Source organism: Muntiacus reevesi, chromosome 2 (genome assembly GCF_963930625.1).
Source record: "Muntiacus reevesi chromosome 2, mMunRee1.1, whole genome shotgun sequence".
NCBI classification, from domain to species: Eukaryota; Metazoa; Chordata; class Mammalia; order Artiodactyla; family Cervidae; genus Muntiacus; species Muntiacus reevesi.
In genome coordinates, this window is record NC_089250.1 from 31677600 (window position 1) to 31704912 (window position 27313).

Sequence of the window (27313 nt, forward strand, 5' to 3'; positions counted from 1 at the left end):
CACCCTCTCTAAAATTCAAAAAATCTCTCAAACAGAAGGAAAAGACAAGCCCCCAAAGTATTTTTTTTCAGAAGTTTAAATAAGAGAGAATATATTTTTCAACAATATGATTTTTATTTAAAAAATGAGTTAATTCATTTTGAAAAGCATTAAGTAGGTTATGCCAGGGAGAAATTTATTTTGGATCTGAAACAAGTTGCAGACCTTTAGGCATTTCCTAGGGTTTTAAATCCTGTAAAACTGTTTCCATAACAATAAGCTCATAGAAATCTCAAGGGTCTATCACGATGGAGATGTCCCTAGATTGGAGATAACTGGACAGCTGCCCAGGATCCAATATGTTGATAGCATCCAAGCTGATAGTGGAGGAGATGTAACTCAGAGAAGGAGGTTCAGGAGAAGGATGTGCCTAACAAATTCATGCTAAAATAAAAGAAAACAAAACTCCTGTGCCCTCTCCCTGTATGTCAAGGTGAATTTTTATTTATTTTATTTAGCTGTGATGGATCTTAGTCGCAATACCTGGGATCTTCCCTGAGTTTTGTGTGTTCTCTAGTTGTGGCATGCAGATTGTCTAGTTGTGGTGTTTGGGCTTAGTTGCTCCAAGGCTTGTGGGAGCTTAGTTCCTCAACCAAGGGACAAACCCACACCCCCTGCATTGCAAAGTGGATTTTTAACCACTGGACCACCAGACAGGTTCCCATCATGCTGAGTTAATTGAGAATAAACCTTATTTCCAGCCCTCTCCCTCGACCAATCTTTCTTATTACATATATCTCTCAGTTGCTTCCTTTTCCACTCCACAGCTGGGTTTTTTGTTTTTTGGGGTTTTTTTCTTATCTTTTTTTAAAACTTGTTTTTCACTTACATAATAATGGGAGAGGAAACAGCAAGATTGTAGAGGAATCACTTTAGAGCAATTGGCTTATCTATCCTCTTCTGGGAATTAACATCCTCCAAGTAATATCCCAGCCATCCTTTTGCCTGGAGCATCTTCCAATTACCAAATAATTTTCTTTGTTTGCAAAGCATTGGTAAAGACTATTTTGGATTTGAACTTAAGAGCCTCTATTTTGAAAATGTACCCAAACACAGAAAAATAAGCTCTTCCTATGACACCCACTCAATAAATAGGATTATTAGTAGTCCAGAAGAAGAACATTCATTGGCTTCTCTACAGTTATTTTAGTTCAGCTAAATATAACAGTTATGAGAGAGTGAATTAAGTAAAAAGAACATAAATTGGCTGACAAAACAGCTACCATCCTACTTAGGTTTTGCATCTTTTTAAAAATCAGGTGACCTGTGGCTCATCAGTAAAGAAGCTATCTGCATTGCATTGATCTGCATTGATCCCTGAGTCAGGAAGATCCCCTGGAGAAGGAAATGGCAACCCACTCAAGTATTCTTGCCTAGGAAATGCCATGGATAGAGCAGACTGGTGGGCTACAGTCCATGGTGTCTAAAAAGAGTAGGACATGACTTAGAGACTGAAAAACAACTATAATGTTAAGCTCCTTCTACACTTTGGGGTTGTTGATCCTATTCCCTGCTCCCCATTCTTTCTTTATCTTCCAATTTATTGCATTTAATTGAGTCTTTCTTTGTCAGGGAAATTTAAATAAATCCAGTGTAATTCAATCAGTAATCCATCACCACCAAGTTGGCACTGGTAAATGAGTCCTTTATCCAGAAAACTACTAAGTTATTCTCACTTTGAAGTTTGGCAATAGCTAGGTGTAATGCCCCTTAAATAATATCCATCCATAAAAAACAGATATTTTGCTTGAAAAGACATAGAATAAACTTGATATGCACATTTGCTTTCAACAAATACTGTACTTGAAATCAGTGAGTGTAACTGACATCCTTTAAATCCTTTTCTGCTGTGAAAAAAAATGACAAGCATTGAAAAACCTTTTTAGGCAGCACAATGAATATAATTTAACATTCACAATGATTTCTTCACAAAAGCAAGAAGTATGAATCATTCTTACCAACAGTTTTGAAAGATTTTCATTCTCTTTCTGTAAAAATCAGTCGAACTCTATACCTAGATATTTTTTACTGAGGAAATTATTAATAGACTAAAATTTGATGAATGCTGAGCTTTATAATTTTAAAAAAGTGATCACCAAAAATGTTTATGTTTTTTGCTCTGCATGTTTCTTTTCTTCTTGCTAGTTTCTCAAACCAAGTGTGCACATGCCCACACACATACATATCTTCCAAAGAAATCCATTTCTTAAGAAAATGCTACAACTGGCTGATGACTATCTTTATTGAGCTATCTTTTATGACTATCTTTATCTTTAATTTAGAGTTTGTCTAACTCAACCACTTTTCCTAACGAAAAAAATGGACAGGTGAATTTTTAAATGCAAGTTAAATGCAGGTAACATCTTTGTGTCTCTGAATTATGTCTGAAAGTGATAGGATGTTTGTCTTATAACTCAGTTTTCAAAACAGAAATTTTCACTTATCTTCTGTTGCAAATGGCTTCTTGAATTCCCTTGGGATGCCATTGAGACAGTAGAAACCTATAATATTGTATTTGGATTTTTTTTCCATTTATTTTTATTAGTTGGAGTGTATTTGAATATTTAACAAATAAAATATCTAATGCCAAATTTTTCAAAATAACCTTATAAGCTTCCAGTTTGGTGATCTCAGACACACTGAGAGCTGTGGCTCTTGCTTTCTTGCTTGATAAAGAAAATTAAAACTGCTGTATTCAGTTGTTTTACAAACATGGCTACTAATTAAAAAAAATCTAAAGCAAAACTGAAAGCTGACGGCTGCAGATGGTGACTGCAGCCATGAAATTAAAAGATGCTTCCTCCATGGAAGAAAAGTTATGACCAACCTAGGAAGCATATTAAAAAGCAGAGACATCACTTTGCCAACAAAGGTCCATATGGTCAAAGCTATCATTTTTCCAGTAGTCATGTGTGGATATGAGAGTTAGACCATAAAGAAGAGCAGCAAAGAATTGATGCTTTCAAATTGTGGTGATGGATAAGAATCTTGAGAGTCCCTTAGACTTCAAGGAGATCAAATCAGTCAATCTTAAAGGAAATCAACCCTGAATATTCATTGGAAGGACTGCTGCTGAAGCTGAAAATCCAGTACTTTGGCCACCTTATGTGAAGCACCAGCACGTTGGAAAAGACCCTGATGCTGGGTAGTGGCTGAGAAGGTAGTGACAGAGGATGAGATGATTAGTTAGTATCACCAATTCAATGGACATGAATCTGAGCAAACTCTGGGAGCTTGTGGAGGACAGAAGAGCCTGATGTACTATAGTCCATGGGGTTGCAAAGAATTGGACATGAGTTGGCAGCTGAACAACAGCAACAAAAATTCAAAATAGGACTTGTGTCAGTGGGAACACATCTCCCAATTTCAGGATATTGTTGGGCCAATATAGTAATTTGTGTTAAAGTTACTAATTCTATTCCCGTGGGCTCTGTCCTCACGGCCTCATCAAATCCTAATCACCTCCTAAAGGCCCCACCTCCTTATATCATCACATTCAGGGGTATGGTTTCAACATATGAATTTTGAGGAAACAAAAACATTTATAATATGATATTTATGCTCTAGGATGTTGAGATCTAAACATAACCAACAATTCAATGTTTCTCAATACAAAGTGAATGCAATGAATCTTTAGTAAATGATAATTATTCCTATTGTATGTTTTCTTACTTGTGATAATATTATAATGAATAAAGGAGATAGTAAAGGACAGGGAAGACTGGTGTGCTGCAGTTCATGGAGTCACAAAGAATCAGACATGACTTAATGACTGAGTAACAAAGAGCTAAAGAATTAAAGCAGAGCTTTTGAAACGTTGGAGTGAGTGAGTTCATGTGTGTTTATTGTGGTAAAATATTAATAACAAAAAATTTACCATTTTTAGGTGTACAGTTCAGTAGCATTAAGTACACTCATTGTTGTGTAACAACTACCATCCATCTCCAGAACATTTTTTATCTTTTCAAACTGAAACTCCATATTCATTAAATGATAATATACCTACCCCCAGCTCCTGGTAACCATCATTCTACTTTATTCTCTATGAATTTAACTATTACAGGTACCTCACACTTGTCCAATCATGCCGTATTTGTCCTTTTGTGACTGACTTGTTTCACTTCACATAATAGTGTGTATGTCAGAGCTTCCTTCCTTTTTAAGGCTGAATAATATTCTATGTATATCAGATTTTGTTTATCCATTTATCTATCGGTGGATACTTGGCTTGCTTTCCCAAATTCTTATTGAGGACTGAATAACATATTTGATCTTCAGGTGATTCTTTTCATTCACTAGAGCATTTTCCCTGGTGTTTTTGTAAAGTTTGTGACAGTGAATGTCCAATGCAATCTTGCTTACATCAAGAATAACATAGGTTGGTTACAGTTCATCTAATTTTACTGAATGCGTGAGATGATCACAGTTACAAAGAGTCAGCCTATGTATGTTGTCAACAGTCTGGAAGAAAAGCAAAAAGTTTATGGGATTGTGTCTGTGGTAGAACACTTATTAACACAAGTTGGCCAGCCAACACATGGGAGAAGAAAGACACAAAATTCAGTGCCTCTTTCTTGGGGTTGCGAAAACCAGTCTTTCTGCTTTACCAGATTTTCAGCAAACTGTGATCTCATGGATGACAGATTCAGAAAATTTTCTTGGAGACATAAAAAATAATACAGACTAAGTGGTTAGGTTTTACAAACACTGGATGAACCTTTGAGTGTCTTTAACTGTAATAAATCTATCTACCTATTTAACAGGATCCTACATGTCTCTTTGTTAATTATTTCTTAGACAACAGGTTATTGATGAATAATCATCAAATGACCCTTTAAAAGTCAAGAGAAAAACTAACTGAAAAATTAACATTGTTGTAAATATGTGGATGAGTGAATATTCTAAAGTTAATTTTTTTCTCATGTGTTTGACAACATATGACATAGAACGTAGAAACATTTCTATACTCCAGTGGCTCTTCATAGCAGTGATGATCATTTGGAAAAAGAAAAAGAAAATCTAGGTGTTTCAGTGTTATAAGAATATGGAAAATACTTGGAAAAAAATCTTCCTGTCCTGAAAATAAATGAAACACTTTGATATGGCACTATCTACTTTGTCCTTAGCCACCAAACAATTCAGTAACTCAAAATCAGTTCAGTTCAGTCACTCAGTCGTGTCTGACTCTTTGCGACCCCATGCAGCATGCCAGGCCTCCCTGTTCATTGCCAACTCCCAGAGTTTACTCAAGCTCATGTCCATTGAGTCAGTGATGCTATCCAGCCATCTGATCCTCTGTCATCCCCTTCTCCTCCTGCCTTCAATCTTTCCTGCATCAGGGTCTTTTCAAATGTGTCAGCTCTTCGCATCAGGTGGCCAAAGTATTGGAGTTTCAGCTTCAACATCAGTCCTTCCAATGAATATTCAGGACTGATTTCCTTTAGGATGGACTAGTTGGATCTCCTTGAGTCCAAGGACTCTCAAGAGTCTCCAACACCAACAGTTCAAAAGCATCAATTCTTCAGTGCTCAGCTTTCTTTATAGTCCAACTCTAACATCCATACATGACTACTGGAAAAACCATAGCTTTGACTAGATGGACCTTTGTTGGCAAAGTAATGTCTCTGCTTTTTAATATGCTTTCTAGGTTGGTCATAACTTTTCTTCCAAGGAGCAAGCGTCTTTTAATTTCCTGACTGCAGTCACCATCTACAGTGATTTTGGAGCCCCCCAAAATTAAGTCTCTCACTGTTTCCACTGTTTCCCCATCTATTTGCCATGAAGTGATGGAACCAGATGCCATGATCTTAGTTTTCTGAATGTTGAATTTTAAACCAACTTTTTCACTCTCTTCTTTTACTTTCATCAGAAGGCTTTTTAGTTCTTCTTTGCTTTCTGCTATAAGGGTGCTGTCATCTGCTTATCTGAGATTATTGACATTTCTCCTGGCAATCTTGATTCCAGCTTGTGCTTCATAGCCCAGCATTTCTCATGATATACTCTGCATATAAGTTAAATAAGCAGGGTGACAATATACAACCTTGGTGTACTCCTTTCCCAATTTGGAACCAGTCTGTTGTTCCATGTCCAGTTCTAACCATTGCTTCCTGACCTGCATACAGATTTCTCAAGAGGCAGGTCAGGTGGTCTGGTATTCCCATCTCTTTAAGAATTTTCCAGAGTTTGTTGTGGTCCACACAGTCAAAGGCTTTTCAAGCAACTCAAAATATGCTTCATTTTTTCCTTGTCCCCCCCTTTTTTTTTCTCTTTCCACTGTAGAAAACAGGAATGTTTAGGCAGAACAGAAGAAATATCATTAGATTCATAATCAATACCAAAAGATCCATAATCACTATGATTTTTCTCCCAATAAGCCTATAGGCCAAGGTATGAGTGTTTCACTTACACCAGGCATAGATAATAAAAAAATTTTTCTGTCTGCATTTTCTACAATAGTGGCTATATCCATGTCACTATTTATGGCTATATCCATATGTCACATATATATCCATATGGAGTGCTTGAAATACAGTGTTTTTAATTAAAATGGATGTTGAATTTAGATTTTTAGGAATCCTAGGAAATGCATTTTTTTAAATTAAAAAACTTTGTTTTAGAGCAGTTTCAAATTCTTAGCAAAGTTGAGTAGAAAATAAAGAAAATTCCCACATGACATCTGACCCACACACATACATACCTTCCCCCACTATGAACATCACACACCATAGCTATGTTTGTGACAACTGATGAAACTACACTGAAAAATCATTATCACCCCAAGTCCATATTTACATGAGGGTTCTTGTTTGCTGTTGTACATTCTATGGATTCTGACAAATGACATATATTCCTTCACTGTAGTATCATACAGAATAGTTTTGAGGCCCTAAAAATCCTTGGTGTGCATCCTTAGTGATTCCTGACAACCACTAATCTTTTTATTGTTTTCATAGTTTTAACTTTTCCAGACTGTCATATAGTTGAAATTATTATACTATGGTGCCTTTTCAGACTAGCTTCTTTCACTTAGTAATAGGCATTTTCCCCACGTCTTGATAGCTCAGATTTTTAGCATTAAATAATATTCACTTGTCTGGATGTACCACAGTTTACCTATCCATTTACCTAGTAAAGGACACCTTGGTTACTTCCAAGTTTTGGAAATTATGAGTAAAGCTGCTATAAAGCTCCATGTGCAAGTTTTTCTGTTAATATAATTTTCCAGTGTTTTGGGGTGAATACCAAGGAGTGCAATTTCTAGAGTATGTTTAGTTTTGCAAAACATCTGCCAAATGTTTTCCAAAGTGGTGGGATCATTTTGCATTCCCACCAGCAATGAATGAGAGTTCCTGTTGCTCCAGATCCTTGCCAGTATTTGCTGTTGTCAGTGTTTTGGATTTTGGCCATTCTAATAGGCATGTAGTGGTATCTCATGTATCTCACTGCCAGTATAAGCTGAGATTCCCTGAAGTCATATGAAGTTGAATATCTTTACATGTGCTTATTTGCCATCCATAAACCTTCTACCTTCTTTGGGGAGGTGTCTTTTCAGTTCTTTTACTCATTTAAAATATTGGGTTGTTTGTTTTCTTTTCATTGAATTAAGTTCTAAGAGTTCTTTGTATATTTTAAACAGTCTTTTATTAGGTGAGTCTTTTGCAAATATTTTCTCCCAGTCTCTGGTTTATCTTTTCATTCTTTTGATGTTATCTTTTGCAGACCAGAAGTTTTCATTTTTTCTTTTTGGCCACACTCTGTGGCTTGCAGGATATCAGTTCCCACCCAGGGATTGAACCTGGGCCAAGGCAGTGAAAGCCTGGAATCCTAACCATTTGAGCACCAGGGAACTCAGAAGCCTATAATTTTAATGACATTCAGCTTGTCAATCAGTTCTTTCATATCTTTGATGTGGATCTAAAAAGGCATCACCATACCCAAGATCCTCTGGGTTTTACCTGTATAGTTTTATGATTTCATGTTTTTCATTGAAATCTGATTCATCTTAATTTTTATGAAAATTTTGTGTATAGATTCTTTTTTTTTTTTTTTTTTTGCTTCTGCGTGTCCAATAGTTCTAACACCATTTATTGGTAAGACTATCTTTGTTTTATTACTTTTGTTCATCTGTCAAAGATCAGTTGATTGTATTTATGTGGGTCTATTTCTGGGCACTCTACTCTGTTCCACTGATCTGTTTATCTTTTCTTTTGCCAATACCACACTGTCTTAATTACTATAGCTTTATTGTAAGTCTTGAAGCTGGGTAGTATCAAATTCTCCAACTCTATTCTGCTTCAGTGTGTGTTGGACATTCTGTGTCGTCTGCCTCTCCATATAAGCTTTAGAATCAGATTGTCAATATCCACAAAATAAGCTGCTGGGGTTTTTATTTTGATAGGGATTGCATTCAATCTATAGATCAAGTTGTGGAGAACTGACATCTTGACAATATTGAATTTTCCTACCCATAAACATGGAATATCTCTCTATTTACTCTTTTTCCTTGACATCTTTGAGTTTTATAGTTTTCCTCAAATAGATGTTTCATATATTGTGTTAGAGTTATATCTAAGTGTTTCATTTTAGGGTTCTAATATAAATGGTGTTTTTAATTCAAAACCCACCTGTTCATTCCTAGTAAATAGAAAAGCAATTGACTTTTGTATATTCAACTTATATTCTGCAACCTTAATATAAGCATTTGTTAGTTCTGGGAGCTTTATTGTTTTGGCGTTACTACATAGACAGTCGTTGTCAAGTACAAATAAACAGAGTTTTATCTCTTTTTTTCCCCAATCTGTGTAACTTTTATTTCCTTTTCTTCTCTTACTGCATTTGCTAGGACTTCCAATATGATGCTGAAAAACAGAGGTGGAAAGGCATATCCTTGTTTTGTGTATGATTTTAGCAGGAAAGCTTTCAGTTTCTCATCACTGAGTATGATGTTAGCTGCAGGCTTTTTAAGATGCTAATTATGAATTTGAGGAAGCGCCTCTCTATTCCTAATTTGCTGGGAGTTTTTATTTTGTCATGAATAGGTGTTGGATTTTGTCAATGATTTTATGCATCTATAGATATGATCATGTGATTTTTCTTTAGCCTGTTGATATTGGAATGTCAGTTCAGTTCAGTTGCTCAGTTGTGTCTGACTCTTTGTGATCCCATGGACTGCAGCATGACAGGCATCCCTGTCCACCACCAACTCCTAGTGCTTACTCAAACTCATGTCCATCGAGTCAGTGTTGCCATCCAACCATCTCATCCTCTTCTCCTCCCACCTTCAATCTTTCCCAGCATCAGGTTCTTTTCAAATGAGCCAGTTCTTCGCATCAAGTGACTGAACAACTGGAGTTTCAGCTTCAACATCAGTCCTTCCAATGAATATTCAGGACTGATTTCCTTTAGGATGGACTGGTTGGATCTCCTTGAAGTCCAAGGGACTCTCAAGAGTCTTCTCCAATACCACAGTTCAAAAGCATCAATTCTTCGGTGCTCAGCTTTCTTTATGGTCCAGCTCTCCTATCCATACATGACTACTGGAAAAACCATAGCTTTAACTAGACAGATATTGGAATGTAGATTATATTATTTGATTTTTTTGAATGTTAAACCAGCCTTGGTTGCCTAGGATAAATCCCACTTCCTTGTGGCATGTAATTTTTGTTATACATTGTTAGATTTGATTTGTTAATATTTTCTTGAGGATCTTTATATCTCTGTTCATAAGAAATATCAACCTATAGTTTTCTTGTCATATATATCTGGTTTTTGGTATTAAGACAATGCTGATCTCTTAGAATGAATTAGAAATTATTTACTCAGCTTCTTTCTTTGGAAAGAAACTATAGAAAACTGACATTATTTCTTCATTAACTGTTTGATAGAATTCATCAGTGAACACATCTGGGTCTGGTGCTCTGGAAAATTATTAATTATTGATTCCATTTCTTTAATAAAAGAAATAGACCTGTTCAGGTGATCTGTTTTTGTGTTAGTTTTGGCAGATTGTGTCTTTCAAGGAATTTGTACATTTCATCTAGGTTATCAAATTTGTGGGCATAAAGTTATTTGTAATATTCCTTTATTATCCATGGATTTTTTAGTTTCAATTCTGATATTAGTAATTTGTGTCTTCTGTCTTTATTTCTTAGTTAGCCTGGAAGAGACTTGTCTAGTTTATCATTCTTTTCATAAAATCAACTTTCGGTTTTGTTGATTTTTCTCTATTGATTTCCTAATTTCAATTTCACTGATTTCTGCTCTAGTTTTTATTATTTCTTTTTTTTTCCTTATGTGGGATTTATTTGCTAGTTTTCTTCTAGTTTCCTAAATTGGGAACTTAGATTATTGCTTTTAGATATTTTCCCCCGATATATGCATTCAATCCTGTCAATTACCCTCTATTTACTGTGTTCACTGAATACCACTAGTTTTGATAAGTTGTATTTTCATCTTCATAAGTTGCCTCACATTGTTTCAAATCCCTCACCCTGAGAAGGTCAGAGTCACTATATCTCTTTCACGGCAGTCATTTTTATTGAAGCACAGGCTCAAGTCGACATGAATGGGACATCCAACTCAACCCACTGACATTTGGGGCTGGATAATTCTCTGTTGTGGGGCTTCTTTTGTGTACTGTAAGATGTTTAGCAACATCCCTGGTTTCTATCCACTAGATGTCAGTTGTCCCTCTGCCCCTAGTCATGACAACCAAGAATGTCTTCAGACCTTGTCAAATGTCCCCTTGGGGGTTCTTTCCTCTGGTTGAGAGCTACTGGATTCTTGTACCTAGCAAGAGGAAGGTCGAACATACAACAGATGCAAGGGCTTTAGATTTATGGCAGTGGAAAACAGGCTGATGTATTTTCTCATGCCTGTGTGGGAGCGTCCTGGATGTTCTATTTGGATGTGCTTGAAATGGATATTTCTTTGTTTTAAGTAGCAAACTGGATAGAAGGAGGATTAAGATTATTGCAACCTGCTATCTCACACCCCAGCACAGAGCAGCGAAATATAAGTCAAAGTTGGATCTAAAACTGGTATCGTGGATGGATGGATAGCCTTAAATTATGTTACATATATTTATTTTTTCAGAATCTTTTCCCTTACAGGTTATTATAAAATATTAAGTAGAGTTCCATGTACTATTCAGTAGGTCATTGTTGATTATATATTTTATATGTGTAGTATGTATATGTCGATCCCAAACTCCTCATTTATCCCCCTGCTTCCTTTCCCCTTTAGTAACCATACATTTGTTTTCTATGTCTGAGTCTATTTCTGTTTTGTAAATAAGTTCATTTACACCATTTGTTTTAGATTGTTTCTCTGGATTACCTCACTTCATATGATAATTTCTAAGTCCATCCATGCTGCTGCAAATGACATTCTTTTCATTTAAAAAATTAAAATAATTGTCTCTGTGATAACTTGCCATCCATTCAGTGGTACCTTCTCGCAGCTTGTTTTTTCTCAAGGTCCTTCAGGATGCTCTGGAGGAAGGTCTTATGTAACAACTACTTTGATTTACATCCTTTTAAAAATCACACCTTTACTTATATCTTTCCTTCTCTATTTACTCCTCAAAATCCTGCAAGAGGTGAAATGATGAACGCCTTTCAGTTATGAGGAAACACTGGCTCAGGAAGGAGGATGACTTGTCCTAAGGCACATAGACATGATGTCAGAATCAGGAGAAGAAGCCAAGTCATCTCATTATTGTAGAGGATATGCAAACACCTGCAAAGCCCAACTTTCTATCTGAAATTCACCTCTGTTCTGGTCCAATACATTTCTAATTAGCTAGAAAAAAATAAAAAATGCCAACACTAAGAAATCCAATTAGTCACTGCATGTGATAAAAAATATGTAGTAGAATACATAGATAGCACACTGCCTTTGTTATAAAAGATAGCATTTACTGATTCTGTTTATAAGTCAGACAGTATGCACTGGAACAAAGCTGTAACAGACTAACTTTGTAAGCCTATAGAAACAGACAAACAATGAAAATTTCAAATTTTAAAACTTTCAAGAGATGCTTACCCTGACATGAAAGCTTTGATCATAATTTGAGTGGCCTGTCTTCACTTCCCATGTCCACATGGTTTGGTAAGAAAACCTAGCTGAGCTTGCTTTTGAGACAGTACTTGGCACTCTTTTGGATGATTATGGATGACATAAGAATCATAATATCTCTTGGGTACATACCAAAATACCAGCAAGTTCTACAGAAAGTCTTTACAAAAGATACAAACATAAAATGCTGAAGCTCAAACCTCATCTGATTACAGCATTTCACTTGCTCTGAATCTAGCCATATTTTTAATCATTTCAGTCAGCAAATTTGAAGGAAAATAAAGGTCCATAGGAATTCATTTTTGAGAGTACATACTGTGCTTTTTCTTTTTAAAAAACACCCAAAAAGAGTTTAAATGTTACCATTTCCCCCTAGCTTTCAAAAGAGAAAAGGCCCCTTTTCCTCTGGGGCAGTTAAAATGTTATTGAACAGTTTTACAGATCTTGATTTATACCCTAAGACTAGAGGGGTGAAATGATGGATAGAATGTGTTAACATTGAAGTAGAAAGTAGAAAAAAAGAGAAATGATGGCAAAACAGCCTTGCCTTCTAGAGATAGTACTAGGAGAAATGTTCTTCAGATTTTTGCCAGATGTTTGGAAATCCTGAAGCAGAAAGTAACTTCCTTTCTAACCTCCATGCTTGGCAAGTTTCCCGAGTCTGATCAGTGAATGTCAAGACATGACAGTCAAGTAGTTGTAATTTTCTGGAAAATAATCTTTAAGATGCAACTCTTTAACATACCATTGTGAAGTTCTTTTTAAAAAGTTCAATCAGGCATAGGAGAAAAACTCCCTGATATGCATGAAGCCCACATATTGACTGTAACTGGTCTACAGGTAATGGCCCCTACAAATTCTATTAACTAACTGCGATGTAGTTATGATGGTCAACTGCTAATTAGGATTTCTGAACATTTTAGCAAGTGATAGTAAATACATGTTTTAAACTTGATTCCATCTGCATAATTGTATCCCTACTCAAGTTGAAACTTTAAAATGAATGCTCATGGAGAATGGTAACGCACACCAGGAAGGCAAGTGGATAAATACTAATATCATGTGCCATGTAGTAATTTTATATGAGGGAGGACTTGACACAAAGGATGGTTTATGAAACACCCTCTGAAACTAAGATGGTGTCTTTCCTTCTTATACACCTAAGGTTCACACTCCTGGGCCATCCTAAGTTCACACTTCTTTGTCTATTTCAATCTTTATTTGAAAAATGGCTTCTTATTGGTGTCATTAAAGATCTGTTACTGGATATTGCAACATTTGCCTTCAGTATGGTTTATAAAAGTACATACCCCTGAATGAATAGCAAGTTATCACATAGCAAATTGTTTTAATTTAAAAAAGCAAGGAGTGCCATTTGCAGCAACACGGATGAACCTAGAGACTATCCTAATAAGTGAAATAAGTCAGACAGAGAAAGACAAATAGCCTGTGTTGCTATATGTATAAGCCTATGTTGCTTATATGTGAAATCTAGAGAAAATGATACAAATGAATTTATTTACAAAACAGAAAGAGACTAGTCTCACAGACATAGAAAACAAACAGTTACCAAAGGGGGAGGGTGTGGACAAAGGATGAATTAGGAGGTTGGGATTAAGTTATACACACGGGACCTACTGTAGAGTCCATGCTGCTGCTGCTGCTAAGTCACTTCAGTCGTGTCCGACTCTGTGTAACCCCTGGACTGCAGCCCACCAGGCTCCTCCATTCACGGGATTTTCCAGGCAAGAGTACTGGAGTGGGGTGCCACTGCCTTCTCCTAGAGTACATGGAACCCTACTTAATATTTTGTAGTAAACTTTAAGGGAAAAGAACCTGAAAAGGAATATGACACATATGTATATTACAAATTTAAGGCTATCCATCCATCCATCTGTCTATTCATTCATCCATTCATTCAGGATAGCAGTTTGGATCCTACTTTGTCTTTTATTCCACCGCTCAGTGCTGGGGTGTGAGACAGCAGGTTGCAATAATTTTAATCCTCCTTCCATCTATTTTGCCAATTAAAACAAAGAAATATCCATCTCAAACACACTGAAACAGAACGTCCAGGATGCTCCCATACAGGCATGAAAAAAGACATCAATCTGTTTTCCATTACAATAAATTTAAAGCCCTTGCACATTTTATATGTTTGACCTTTCTTTTGCTAGGTATGAATTTGGTAGTTCTCAACCAGAGGAGAGAACCCCCAAGGGGACATTTGACAAGGTCTGAAGACATTCTTGGTTGTCATGACTAGGGGCAGAGGGACAACTGACATCTAATGGATAGAAACCAGGGATGCTGCTAAACATCCCACAACACACAGGAGAACCCCCACGTCAGAGAATTATCCAGTGTCGAATGTCAGTGATGCCAGGGCTGAGTTCAGTGTCCGATCTCTGTTGACCTGAGGCTATGCACCAATAGAAATGATTGTCATCAAAGAGATACAGTGACTCTGACCCTCTCAGGGTGAGGAATCAAAAGAACTGAGATGAACAGATTGAGGAACAACTCACAGATGTTGAGCGAATGTTTCCCTCGAAATGGCATTACAGCATTTCACAAACATAAAACTGCTGCCTTCTCTCTCTGAGAATAAAACCTAGCCTTAGGAGATGATGCCTTTGTTGTTCCAAAGGTCAGGAAGATCTCAGTCATCATTTTGAAAAGAAACAAATATATGCTTTGTAATAGCCAGTGCATTTAGCAATTTCATAAACCCAACAGGACCATCAAAAAGAATTCCTTTCATCTATTATCTATTTCACATTTAAGGATTTTCCAAAAATAAAAACAGGGATTAGATTTGCTTTCAGTTGATAACTGTCATTTTAAGATTTCTGGCATTGCTAGGATCCTTGTCACTACATTCAAATGGCTCAATGTATCTGATGCTTTAGAATTTTGGTGAGAGCGGGTATTAAACATTTTGTAACCGTTTGGGGAATTGGGAAGGTTATTAAGTTCTGAATGACAGAGTCTCTCATGTTTTCCCACCAAACTTTTCCCAGCAGTGAATATATCTGGATCTTATTCTGGTTTTTTATTCTTTTTTTAGCTTCCTGAAATGACTCATGTTCAAACACAGCGACCCTGGTTGATGCTTCTCCTGCAAAACTTTGGACTGACCCTAGGTTGGCTTTCTCTCTTCCTCTTGGCTATATATGAGCAAAATATTAAAATATAAGTTTATGGTCTTAAAATCCTTCCAAAATCAATTTCTCTGGCCTCACTTCATTTCTTTTATTATATCCTATAATGATTTATAAATTAAATATTTTTATCTTAGGTGAAATGTGTGTCTTTATTAACTTATTAATTTAATAATGCAATTTTGTTTCTGTAGTGTATAAATTGAATTTTTAAGTTTCCAGCACCATGCAGGAACTCACACCTTTTTAGTAATTGGTAAGCTGTAAATTAACTCTAGTAAACTTTCAAAAAGAATTGTTTCCCTAGTAAAAGATGTTTGTTTGTAGTATTTGAATGGACAGATGTCTGTTGGGATACAATCTGTTTCAACTTCTTTGATGTCAATAATATATTTTTGTGTGTATGTGAGATTACAAACCATAAGCAAACTAAATTCCAAACAAATATAATAAAGTCTAGTTTTAATGTGATGGTTTGTATTACCTTTTGTTACTGGATGTCAGATTCTATATCAACACTAAATATATATACATATGTGTGTGTGTGTGTGTGTGTGTGTGTATAGTTCACTTAAGAGCATGACCCACTGACTCAAATGCTCATAAATAAGCAAACTTGGGAAGTTTACTTTTTATTCATTTATTTATTTGGGTGCACCAGTTGCAATATGTGGGATCTAGCCTGACAAGAGATTGAACCCAGGCCTGGGAGTACAGTGTATTAGCTACTGGATCACCAAAGCCTGGGAAGTTTAAAGGCTATTGTGTCAACACTCTTCTCTATAATCACCAAAGGAAGTCTAGTCCAGGTAAAGAAAACTGGAAAAAACAGATGAAGTTCAAAAATTCTTAACAGAACAAAACTTGAGTAAGGCTGGAGATTACTGTGTAAACTCGCGTGGATTTAACAGAGTATATTTATGAGAATAATAGTACTGACAAGCAAAACATGTTATATTCTTTCTGAGGAAACACAGAACCCTAAGCATTATTTCAGTAGGTACATCATGAAATATACAAGCAGCATTACTGATAGCCTAGCAAACTGAGCCACCGGGGACGCCCTCTAGCAAAATGATTAAACCAGAAAATAACTCTGGTTTTAGTCGTAAATAGATGCTTCACTTTTTTTTATGAGCTATCTTGACAAAGGGGGAAAAGCCCATTTTACTGCCAAAATGAATCGTGTCACTCTGTCACACACACCTCTCCTGCGTACACACAAACACAATCGTCTTCAGCCACCTTTCTTTGATTTCAGAATGGAGTGGGGCGGGGCAGGCGGTTCTCCCTTCAGTTGCTTTAGAGCTTCAGTTAAGGCATCATGATACAGAGCAGTTATTCTCGGAATTCGGCAGACGTCAGGACCAATGGAGGATTTATGACAATGTAGAGAGCTGAACTTCCCCCCTAGAATTTCTGCTGCTGTAAGTCTGAGTGGGGCTTGACTCTGAGCAGTTTGCAGGCGATACTAATACCGCGGGTCAGACGCCCCGCCCCGCCCCGCGCCTCACTGGCTTCGTTCATATCAGGTGCACCTGGCGCTGTCAAAGAAGAGCAGGCGCAAGCCTCTGTTGCCCATTTAAGATGATTAACACCCTGCAAACCTCACGCGAGACCTGAGTTCCTAGGTTGAAACCCCAAGCTCTTTCCCACTTGCTTGTGAGCAGACGATCCATCTCAGGAGTTACCGCATGAAGGATGTGCAGGTAACCCTCTTATTCATCTTTACCTTGAAAGGTAAGTGGACCCCACACATAGAGCTTTGCCGTTCTTTTGGAGAATGATGTGTAGCTGAACAAAACCCCTTTGTACAGGTCGACGTGATGTGGAGGTGACAGAAAGAAGCACCTGGCACCAACCGTATTTGGGTTTCTATGAGCACGTTCTGATTTTGGCATCAAGCCTTAACTTCAACCAATTTAATTAGAAAAGCTCTGACAGATGATTTTGTTCCAAGTTCAGGTTGAGAGCTGGTTTGGGGCTTGGCCAAATTAAGCATGTTGGTGTGAGCTACTCACCCTGTAACCTTCAAGTTAAGAGTGGGTTTAATTTCTTTTTTAACTTTATTGAAGTGTTAATTTCCACTGTAAAGCAAAATGATTCAGTTTTACATATATATATATACACACACAATCTCTTTCATAAGCCTTTCCACTATGGTTTATCCCGGGATATTGAATATAGTTCCCCGTGCTATACAGTAGGACCTTGTTGTTTATCCATCCCGTGAGTAATAGTTTGCATCTGCTCATCTAGAGTGGGCTTAATTTGACTGTTCAGTGGGGCGGTGCAGAGGGTCTAAAAGGAGTCAGCTGTTGGAAGGATTTGGAGGGGCATTTTTCAGTGAGTATTTTTCAACCCAATGCCAGTGTGCTATGGTTGTGAGCAGAGACCTGGCCATCAGAGGTCATCTGCAAGGGTCATCCTGAGAATAATCCATAGTGGTTCTTGGGGGCACCTCTCTAGGCTGGCCATCCCTCCTCCCATGCTACCTTATAACTGGTTCTTTGGGGGGGCTGGTTTGTTTCAGTAAACTTTTGGAGTATAGCTGAATTAACAATATTGTGACAGTTTCAAGTGGATAGCAGAGAGATTCAGCCATACCTATACATGTATCCATTCTCCCCAAAACTCCCCTCCCATCCAGGCTGCCATGTAATATTGAGCAGAGTTCCCTGTGTTATACAGTAGGACCTGGCTGGCTATCCATTTTAAATATAGCAGTGTGTACGTGTCCATCCCAGGCTCCCTAATTATCCCTTCCTCCCATCCTTCCCGCTGGTAACCATAAGTTCGTTCTCTAAGTCTGTTTGTCTGTTTCTCTTTTGTAAGTAAGTTCAGTTGTATAATTTCTTTTTTGGATTCTGCATATGAGGGATGTCCTATATTTCTTCTCTCTCTGACTTCATTCAGCATGATACCCATGACATCCACCTCTAGATTCATTAATGTGGCTGCAAATGACTGGCTCTTTGTTAATTCCCATCAGCAACCCAGTAGCCTAAACTGGTCCTCCAGTCTCAAACAATCTTAAAATTGCTAGAAATTCTCTTTTCCTCCAAACTGAGTGGTAACGATAAAAATATTATGACAACTCCTTGCCTTCTAAATATGGACAGAGTCTAAATTTGGGATGGCTGACCATGGTCATCCTTTTCAGTCATCTAAGTTATGTGTTACTCACTGAGCTTTGGGGTAAATGGTGTTTTCCTTGAAACCAGATTTCTCAATAGCGTTAGAGTATTTCTGTTTACTAGGCCTAAATTTAGGATTCCACTGTATTTCTTCTCGGTGATTGATTTGTATTTTAGTCACTGAACTAGAAATGCTCCTGGAGGGAAAAGTCAAAGAGCAAGTTATACAGAATTCTTATTTGAACATCCATCACTCACTGACAGAGCCCTCTTTAGGGAAAGGAGAATTGGTGTCATGTCATCGTGAGGCTGAATTCAGGGCCTGGGAAGGTGATTCCACTGCTGTGTGCTGACTGGGGTGTTATGGAAATATGCTCATAAGTTATAGTCACAGCCAACCCTCCCCCATCTCTTCAAGAACCTAGTCTTTCATGATGAGACTGCGCCTCTCTCTGCAAGATGCATATCTCAGGGTACTGCACTTTGACAGTTTGCTTTCCTCTTCAAAGCTGGAGCAGGGGATGGGTCAGATCATCATGATGCCAATCTGGAGGGTGGACTGGACCAATGAGGTTGGGACTCTTGTGTTGTCATGAAGACTTCAGGCTCTAAGCTGAAATGTTGATTCAAATCCAAAAAATGCTACTTAATTACCTTATTACTTCTTTGAGCAATTTTTCTTTCTGTAAAATAGGGCTGAAAATAGACACTACATCATTAAATTGTGGGGTCAATATGAGATGCTTAGTGTTAATGAAGCACAGTGCCTGGAGAATACTGATGATACAATAAATATTGAATCATCATCATCAGTATCTTTAGTCTCTTCTTTCATCACATATTCACAGTTTACTGCTCAGGGCTGCACCTTGGCTCATGAAAATGTCTTTTCTTGGTAGAGAATGGAGATCACACCTTTTTATGTTTTTACAATCTTCTACTCAAGCCCCCAAACCAGCCCCACCAGTCACTCAAATCTGTCCTTCATATTGTTTTCTGTTGACTCACTTCTGGAGTCTGAGAGATAGGGGCGCCCCTCTGGTTGACCCCACCCTGCTCAGTGCCCAGGGAAGCCTCCTTAAATGTGTCATAACACTTACACCCAGTGTGAGCCCCTCTCCCTTATTCTTCATCTTATTTATGAATTCTTGATGCCCAGAGGCACTCACTTTATATTTTTCAAACTCGCTATTTTATATTGGAGTATAGTTGATTGAGTATACTTCTCTGTGCTGTCCTTGTTGTTTATGCATCAAGGTTATGACCTACTATGTTGCACTCTGATCACACGTGTAAGGATCTGGAGGTTGAATAATGGAAGCTGAGGTAGAAGAACCTGTTTGAGGTCACGCTTGTTGTCACAACTTTATTTTAAGTCAGAGCCCAAAAGAGTTCAGCCCACTGCTCTGTTGCCAATGCACCTGCTGAAGGGATGTGACCAGCTCTGAAAAGAGTCCAGGGTCCACCTGGCATCTCCCTTGGGAGTGCTGGCATGTTCACACAAGGCAGGCACCCTCTAGCTATGGGCACACACAGCCACCCTGGCAGCGAGGTCACCACAGACAGCGGTGCCAACTCACCAAGCAGATGCTCACACCTGCACTAGTGACCACTTGTGTGGTGGGGAATGAATCCCCTCCACTGTAGTCAAGCTTTTTACCTTCATAGACACCTCTCAAAACCCAGTGGAAATCACACACAGTTGGAGAGGCCAAAGAGGCTTTCCCAAATCCAAAGTGATGTTGCCCTTTACGAAGGACCTGTGAGTGATACCTGGCCTGTGAGCTATACCTGCAAGTCAGACCTCCCACACCACAGTGTTCCAGGTCTCAGAGACAGATTTTGCCATGTGGCTGCTGCTGCTGCTAAGTCACTTCAGTCGTGTCTGACTCTGTGCGACCTCATAGACATCAGCCCACCAGGCTCCCCCGTCCCTGGGATTCTCCAGGCAAGAATACTGGAGTGGGTTGCCATTTCCTTCTCTAATGCGTGAAAGTGAAAAGTGACAGTGAAGTCGCCATCGTGTCTGACTCTTCGAGACCCCATGGACTGCAGCCCACCAGGCTCCTCCTTCCATGGGATTTTCCAGGCAAGGGTACTGGAGTGGGTCACCATTCCCTGCCCCCTAACACTCAGCCCACCCTCCTCCATGCTGCTTCACCCACTTTACAAAGCCTCTTGTTTCTCAGAACCTTTCTTTCTCTGTAGGATAAACCCCTTCACCTCCTTAGTCCCATTGAACAATACAGAAAGATAATCCTCTTCCTCTGCCCACAGAGACAGGTGCTGCCAGCTGGGACCCACCTGGTTTCACACCAATTCCTATGCCTACCTTTGACTTTACACAAAATTTGGGAAAGTATCTGGAATGTCTGGTTTACACATTCATTTTAATTTGTGGTCTCAGCATTTCCCTTAAATAACAATGCAGGATGCTCCTTGACTCAGCCCACAGCATCCTGTCATGCTGGTGCTAGAACCAACCTCAGAGATTTAATTCAACTCTTTGATTTTTTTTTTTTCCAAACATTTAAAAAATCTAGTTTATTATTTTTTTTCATTTATTATTATTAGTTGGAGGCTAATTACAATATTGTATTGGGTTTTGTCATACTCTTTTTTAATATACTATTTTTAACATACTATTTTATAATAGTGAAGTAGTTGCAAATATTTTTAGGATGCTTACTAGGTTCCAGACGCTATTAAAGATGCTCTATAAGACTCATTTAATTCTCTTAAGAACTCTAAAAGTAAAGATGAAATACTCTTTTCTTACCCCTTTTAAAGATGAAGACCCTGAGACCCAGAGGGTTCAGTTCACTTGCCCAGTATTATAGAGCAGGCTGGCTCCAGAATCTGTGATCTTAACCCCTGTATCACGCAGCCCCTACAGAGAATTGACAAAGGTTTGAACAGTCTAAATGAGGGCCTGAGGTCTTATTTCAGTAAAGGAGTTAGTTGACCAAGGACTCAGACTGAGATGTCTAACTTCTGGCCCAGCAGTCTTAACAATCCTTCCAACCCTCTCTGATCCCAGTCCTCCCTTCTCCTGTCTAAGGTCTCAGTCATTTAAGCAGAGTTTGCCTATTCTTGTTCATGTTAATTTCTCCCCTTGGTAATCTATGGCCCATGCAGCAAGTTTTTTTTTTTTTTTTTTTTTTAATTTTAATGTGTTACAATTTTCATAAAACTTGTTTAAAAAGTGATTTTTTTAGAAGCATCACTTTATTTTTGGCTGAGCTGGGTCATTGTTGTGATGCGTGGACTTCTTATTGTGGTGGCTTCCCTTGTGGCTCATGGGCTCTAGCCCGAGGGCTTAGTTGTTATGGCGTCTGGGCTTAGCTGCTCCTCGGCATGTGGAATCTTACTGGGCCAGGCATGGAAACTGTGTTGAGGAGGCAGATTCTTAACTACTGGACAATCAGGGAAGTCCAGACAAATGAATTTAAGTTTTAAAATTCCAAAAAGTTTCTCAGTGCAGTTCAGTCGCTCAGTCATGTCCCACTCTTTGCGACCCCATGGACTGCAGCACAACAGGCTTCCCTGTCCATCACCAACTCCCAGAGCTTGCTTAAACTCATGTCCATCAAGTTGATAATGCCATCCAACCATCTCATCCTCTGTCGTCCCTCTCTCCTCCTGCCTTCACTCTTTCCCAGCATCAGGGTTGTTTCAAATGAAGCAGTTCTTCGCATCATATGGTCAAAGTATTGGAGGTTCAGCTTCAGCATCAGTTCTTCCAATGAATATTCAGGACTGATTTCCTTTAGGATAGACTGGTTGGTTCTTCATGCAGTCCAAGGGACTCTCAAGAGTCTTCTCCAAACCACAGTTCAAAAGCATTAATTCTTCGGCGCTCAGCTTTCTTTATGGTCCAACTCTCACATCCGTATATTACTACTGGAAAAACCATAGCTTTGACTATACGGACCTTTGTCAGCAAAGTAATGTCTCTGCCTTTTAATATGCTGTCTAGGTTGGTCATAATTTTTCTTCCAAGGAGCAAGTGTCTTTTAATTTCATGGCTGCAGCCACCATCTGCAGTGATTTTAGAGCCCCTGGAAATAAAGTCTCTCACTGTTTCCATTGTTTTCCCATCTATTTGCCATGAGGTGACGTGACCGGATGCCATGATCTTAGTTTTTTGAATGTTGAATTTTAAGCCAACTTTTTCACTCTCCTCTTTCAATTTCATCAAGAGTCTCTTAAGTTCTTCGCTCTCTGACACAAGGGTGGTTTCATCTGCATATCTCAGGTTATTGATGTTTCTGCCAGCCATCTTGAATCTAGCTTGTGCTTCAAAAAAGTTTGTAGGCTTCTTTAATTAAAGGATTTCTTAATTAAAATATACTTGACATATTACATTATTAGTTTCAGGTGCACAGAGTAGTCATTCAATATTTGTGTGTATTGCTAAACAATCCACCACAACAAGTCTAGTTAGCATCCTTCACTGTACTTAGTTTCTCATGATAAGAACTTGTAAGATTTATTCTCCTAGCAAATTTCAAAATACAACACAGTATATTAACTATAGTAACTATGCTGAATTATATCCCTTGAAACTTATTTATTTTTTAACTAAAAGTTTGACACCCTTCCCCTATTTTGCCTACCCCTTATCCCTTGTCCCTAGGAACCAGTGTGCTTTCTATATCTATAAGTTTGTTTTGTTTTTAGATTTCACATATAAGTGAGATCATATGGTATTTATATTTCTTCGTCTGACCTGTGTCATTTAGAATAATGCCCTCAGGGTCCATCCATGTTATTGCAAATGGCAATGTTTCATTCTTTTTTATGGCTCAGTACATTTCATTGTGCAGTCATATACATATATATCACAATTTCTTTATCCATTCATCCATCAAAGGGCACTTAGGTTGCCTCCATATCTTTTTTAAAAATTAATTTCTTAGCTAAAGTGTAATTGCTTTACAATGTTGTGTTAGTTTCTGCTATACAACAATGTGAATCAGCTATAAATGTACTTATATCCCCTCCTTCTTGAGCGTCCATATCTTGGTTATTGTAAATAGTGCTGCAGTGAACATGGGTGTATAGGTATCTTAAGTTAGCCTTTGTGTTGCCTTCAGATAAATACCAAAAGTGGAATTGCTGGATCATATGGTAGTTACATTTTTTTGAATATTTGAAGAATCTCCATACTGTTTTCCACAGTGACTGTACCAATTTACTTTCCGATGAATAATACATAAGTATTCCCTTTCTCCACATTCTCACCAATGCTTGCCATTAAAAAAAAAACTAATAGCCGTTCTAACACATGTAAGGTGCTATCTCATTATGGTTTTGATTTGCATTTCCCTGAAAAATAGTGATGCTGAGCACCTTGTCATGTACCTGTTATTTGTCTGTATATCTGGAGAGGATTATAGTCAGCCCTTAAATGCTTGTTTAGTTAGAAGCCTGCCTGTTGGTCTATAGCATGAATATACACCGTTGTTGTTTGCTCATTAACTTGTGTCCAACTCTTTGCGACCCCATGGACTATATAGCCTGCCAGGCTCCTCTATCCATGGGATTCTTCAGACAGGAACACTGGAGTGGGTTGCCATCTCCTTCTCCAGAGGATCTTCCTGACCCAGGGATCAAACCTGTGTCTCCTGCATTGGAAGGTGGATTTGTCATCACTGAGCCACCAGGGAAGCCTGACTATACTAATAAGATTCTTAAACGGAGATACTGAAGGCCTCAGGTGTTGTTACCTCTTATTGTGTCCTGGAGTGGGAGCTAGTTAAGAATTCTTCTTCCATTTGTTACAGTCAGGGAGCCCCATTGGTCACCAGAGCCAGGAGATCTAGAATGGCCCCCTGGGGGTCAGCAGCAAGAATTGGGACACCAGACACTGTAGACGCTCCTTCATGGGAGACACCAGCAAGTTGGAGGGAGGCAGAGAGAGTGCAAAACTCACGCCCACCCTCCATTCCTGGAAGGCACCTTTGTAGACCCCTATGAGTGTGCCAAATCCGAGGTCTACCCCCAGGACAAAGCTCCAAGACTGGTAAAAAAGCCTCCTTCACAGAAAGACTGGGGTGTGTTTCACGTGCACCCCAGTGTTCATCGCAGCACTGTTTATAACTGCCAGGACATGGAAGCAACCTAGATGCCCATCAGCAGACGAATGGATAAGGAAGCTGTGGTACATATACACCATGGAATATTACTCAATCATTAGAAAGAATTCATTTGAATCAGTTCTCATGAGATGGATGAAACTGGAGCCCATTATACAGAGTGAAGTAAGCCAGAAAGATAAAGACCAATACAGTATACTAATGCATATATATGGAATTTAAAAAGATGGTAATGATAACCCTATATGCAAAACAGAAAAAGAGACACAGATGCACAGAACAGATTTTGGGACTCTGTGGGAGAAGGTGAGGGTGGGATGTTCTGAGAGAATAGCATTGAAACTTGTATACTATCAAGGGTGAAACAGATCACCAGCCCAGGTTGGATGCATGAGACAAGTGCTCAGGGCTGGTGCACTGGGAAGACCCAGAGGGATGGGATGGAGAGGGAGGCAGGAGGGGGGATTGGGATGGGGAACACATGTAAATCCATGACTGATTCATGTCAATGTATGGCAAAAACCACTACAATGTTGTAAAGTAATTAGCCTCCAACTAATAAAAATAAATGGAAAAAATAAAGAAATTAAAAAACAAAAAAGATGAATAACAGACCTAGAGATACTTTTGTAAAATATACAGAGACAAGTTATTGACATCTTTAGCATATAAATAAGTTTTCTAAATTAATATGAAAATAATAATTCAATATAGAAAAATGAGCAGAGGATATAGACATGCATTTCAGAGAAGAAATAGAAATGACCAGTAAATATCTGAGAAGTTGTTGAATCTCACTAATTAATTAGCATGATACCACTTTTCAGCTGACGAAAACTAAAAAATTTTAACTAAAAATTTTTAACAGTGTGGTGAGAGTACAAGGAAATAGGTGCTCTCATTCATCGTTGGTGGACTTCTCTGGAATGTAGTTTTATAGTACCTGCTACAATAAAAATATATCTGTCCAGCAAAAAAAAAAAAGACTGGGGTGTGTTTCAGCCAGCCATGCGCACTGTGCCTTGGGGCAGGGGCAGGCCAAGAAATCTTTCCATCTGTCCCAGGCCCATGATTTTAAATCCTGCTGATCATTAGAGCCAGGCGATCAAGGGGCCTCCCCTGGGCAGCGGCCACAGAAACAGCACCAAGCGTGTGTCCCAGCTCCCTCTGGAGCAGGACAGAGGGACTGTGCAGAGTGAGGATCCATCCCCCAGCGTGTCTGAGAGGACTGATGTCTGCCATTTGAATACTGTTGGTGAGAAGCCTGCCCCTCAGGCTGCAGCTCTGAAGACAACCGAATAGACCCATCTCACAGAGAGACTGACCACCCTGTCTACCGCCTTTCTGCCCCAGGAGGATTAGATGGTTAAGAATTCTGCCTCCATTGATTACAATCCTGTGGGACCCACAAGTGTAGGTGCTACTGGCCATCAGAGCCAGGAGATTTAGACAGGCTCCCGAGCAGCAGTTGCCCAAGTCAGGGTGCCAGACGAGAGAGGAGCTCCTTTTGGGGAGACACTGTTACCGAGTCCAGACTTGCTCTCCTCACCGCACAACAGGCCAGTGAATCAGACGAGATGCTGAGGCAAGGAATACGACTTTATTTGGAAAGCCAACAGACCGAGAAGATGGCAGATTAGTATCTCCAAAAACAACATCAGGGCCTGGTTGTCAGTTTCTTTTATAGAACAGAGAGGGAAAGGAGGAAAGGAAGTAAAGTAAAAAGACCATTTATCTTGCAAAATAGGAGCGGATGTGTTCATTTCTTCTTAAATCCTTCATTTATAAACTTTTCCTTTATAAATGTCTATCTTATTTCTGTTTTTCCAATGAGCATGTATTATTTGTATTATAGAAGACATGATAAGTAAATTTCTAGACTTCTATTTTATTAATTTTTGGCTGTGCTGAGTCTTTGTTGCTGCAAGGACTTTTCTCTAGCTGTAGCGAGCAGGGACTACTCTTGGGTTGAAGTGTGCAGGCTTTTCATTGCAGCGGCTTCTCTTGTGACAGAGCATCGGCCCTCGGGATGCAGACTTCAGTACTTGCAGTTCTGGGGCTCTAGAGCACAGTCATGGCAGTTGTGTCCCACGGGCTTAGCTGCTCCCAACACTGGGATCCTCCCAGATCAGGGATCAAACCTGTGTCTCCTGCATTGGCAGGTGGACTCTTTACCTCTGAGCCACCAGGGAAGCCCCAATTTCTTCTTTTTTGCAGCTATTCACAGGTGGGTAGATTGTCTCCCTGTGAGCTAAACAAAGCCGCTTTAGTTTAACATTCAAGCAAAGCGGCAGGGTTCCCTAGGGCAGGCCATTATATATGATGATAATAACAAAAGCAACAAAAAGCAAGGGGTAAAATCAAAGAAACATATCTAACATGGAGTCAGAATAGGCTCCTCCCTGTCACAATACCAGCCACCTGAAGTGAGGGAAAGACAAAGCCCAGACATGGCAGTCACTGGCCTCTGTCTTTGGCAAGTATTGGGTTGGCCCAGAAGTTCTTTCAGGTTTTTTTGTAACCCTAACAGCTTATAGAAAATCCCAATGAACTTCTGGGCCAACCCAATATTGTAGTTGACTCTACATGTGTTGGATGCTCTCCCCATTGGGATGATGCTTTAAGATAAGCAAATAAGCCTCTTTTGCAGAAAGTCTGGGCACCTCTCAGTTGGCTGCCTCTGTCTGGTCCCTGAAGCTTGTGAGAGTCCCAGCCATTGAGCCCTTGAAGTGTTTTTTTCTCTTCCATTTGAGAACTGCTCTTGATGAAAGGAGGCCAAAGAGACAGATAATTA

General features: G+C 38.8%; 1 protein-coding gene across 1 annotated transcript in view; it reads left to right on the forward strand.

Moving 5' to 3' along the window:
• The window catches only part of SLC39A12 (solute carrier family 39 member 12), an 82140-nt gene extending 66484 nt beyond the window's left edge, over nt 1-15656 (forward strand). Inside the window, exon 13 of the mRNA XM_065921212.1 lies at nt 15188-15656. Within this exon, the coding sequence (XP_065777284.1) occupies nt 15188-15316 (129 nt within the window). The 3' untranslated portion in view covers nt 15317-15656. The remainder of the gene's footprint in view (nt 1-15187) is intronic.
• The last annotated feature ends 11657 nt before the right edge of the window (nt 15657-27313 follow it).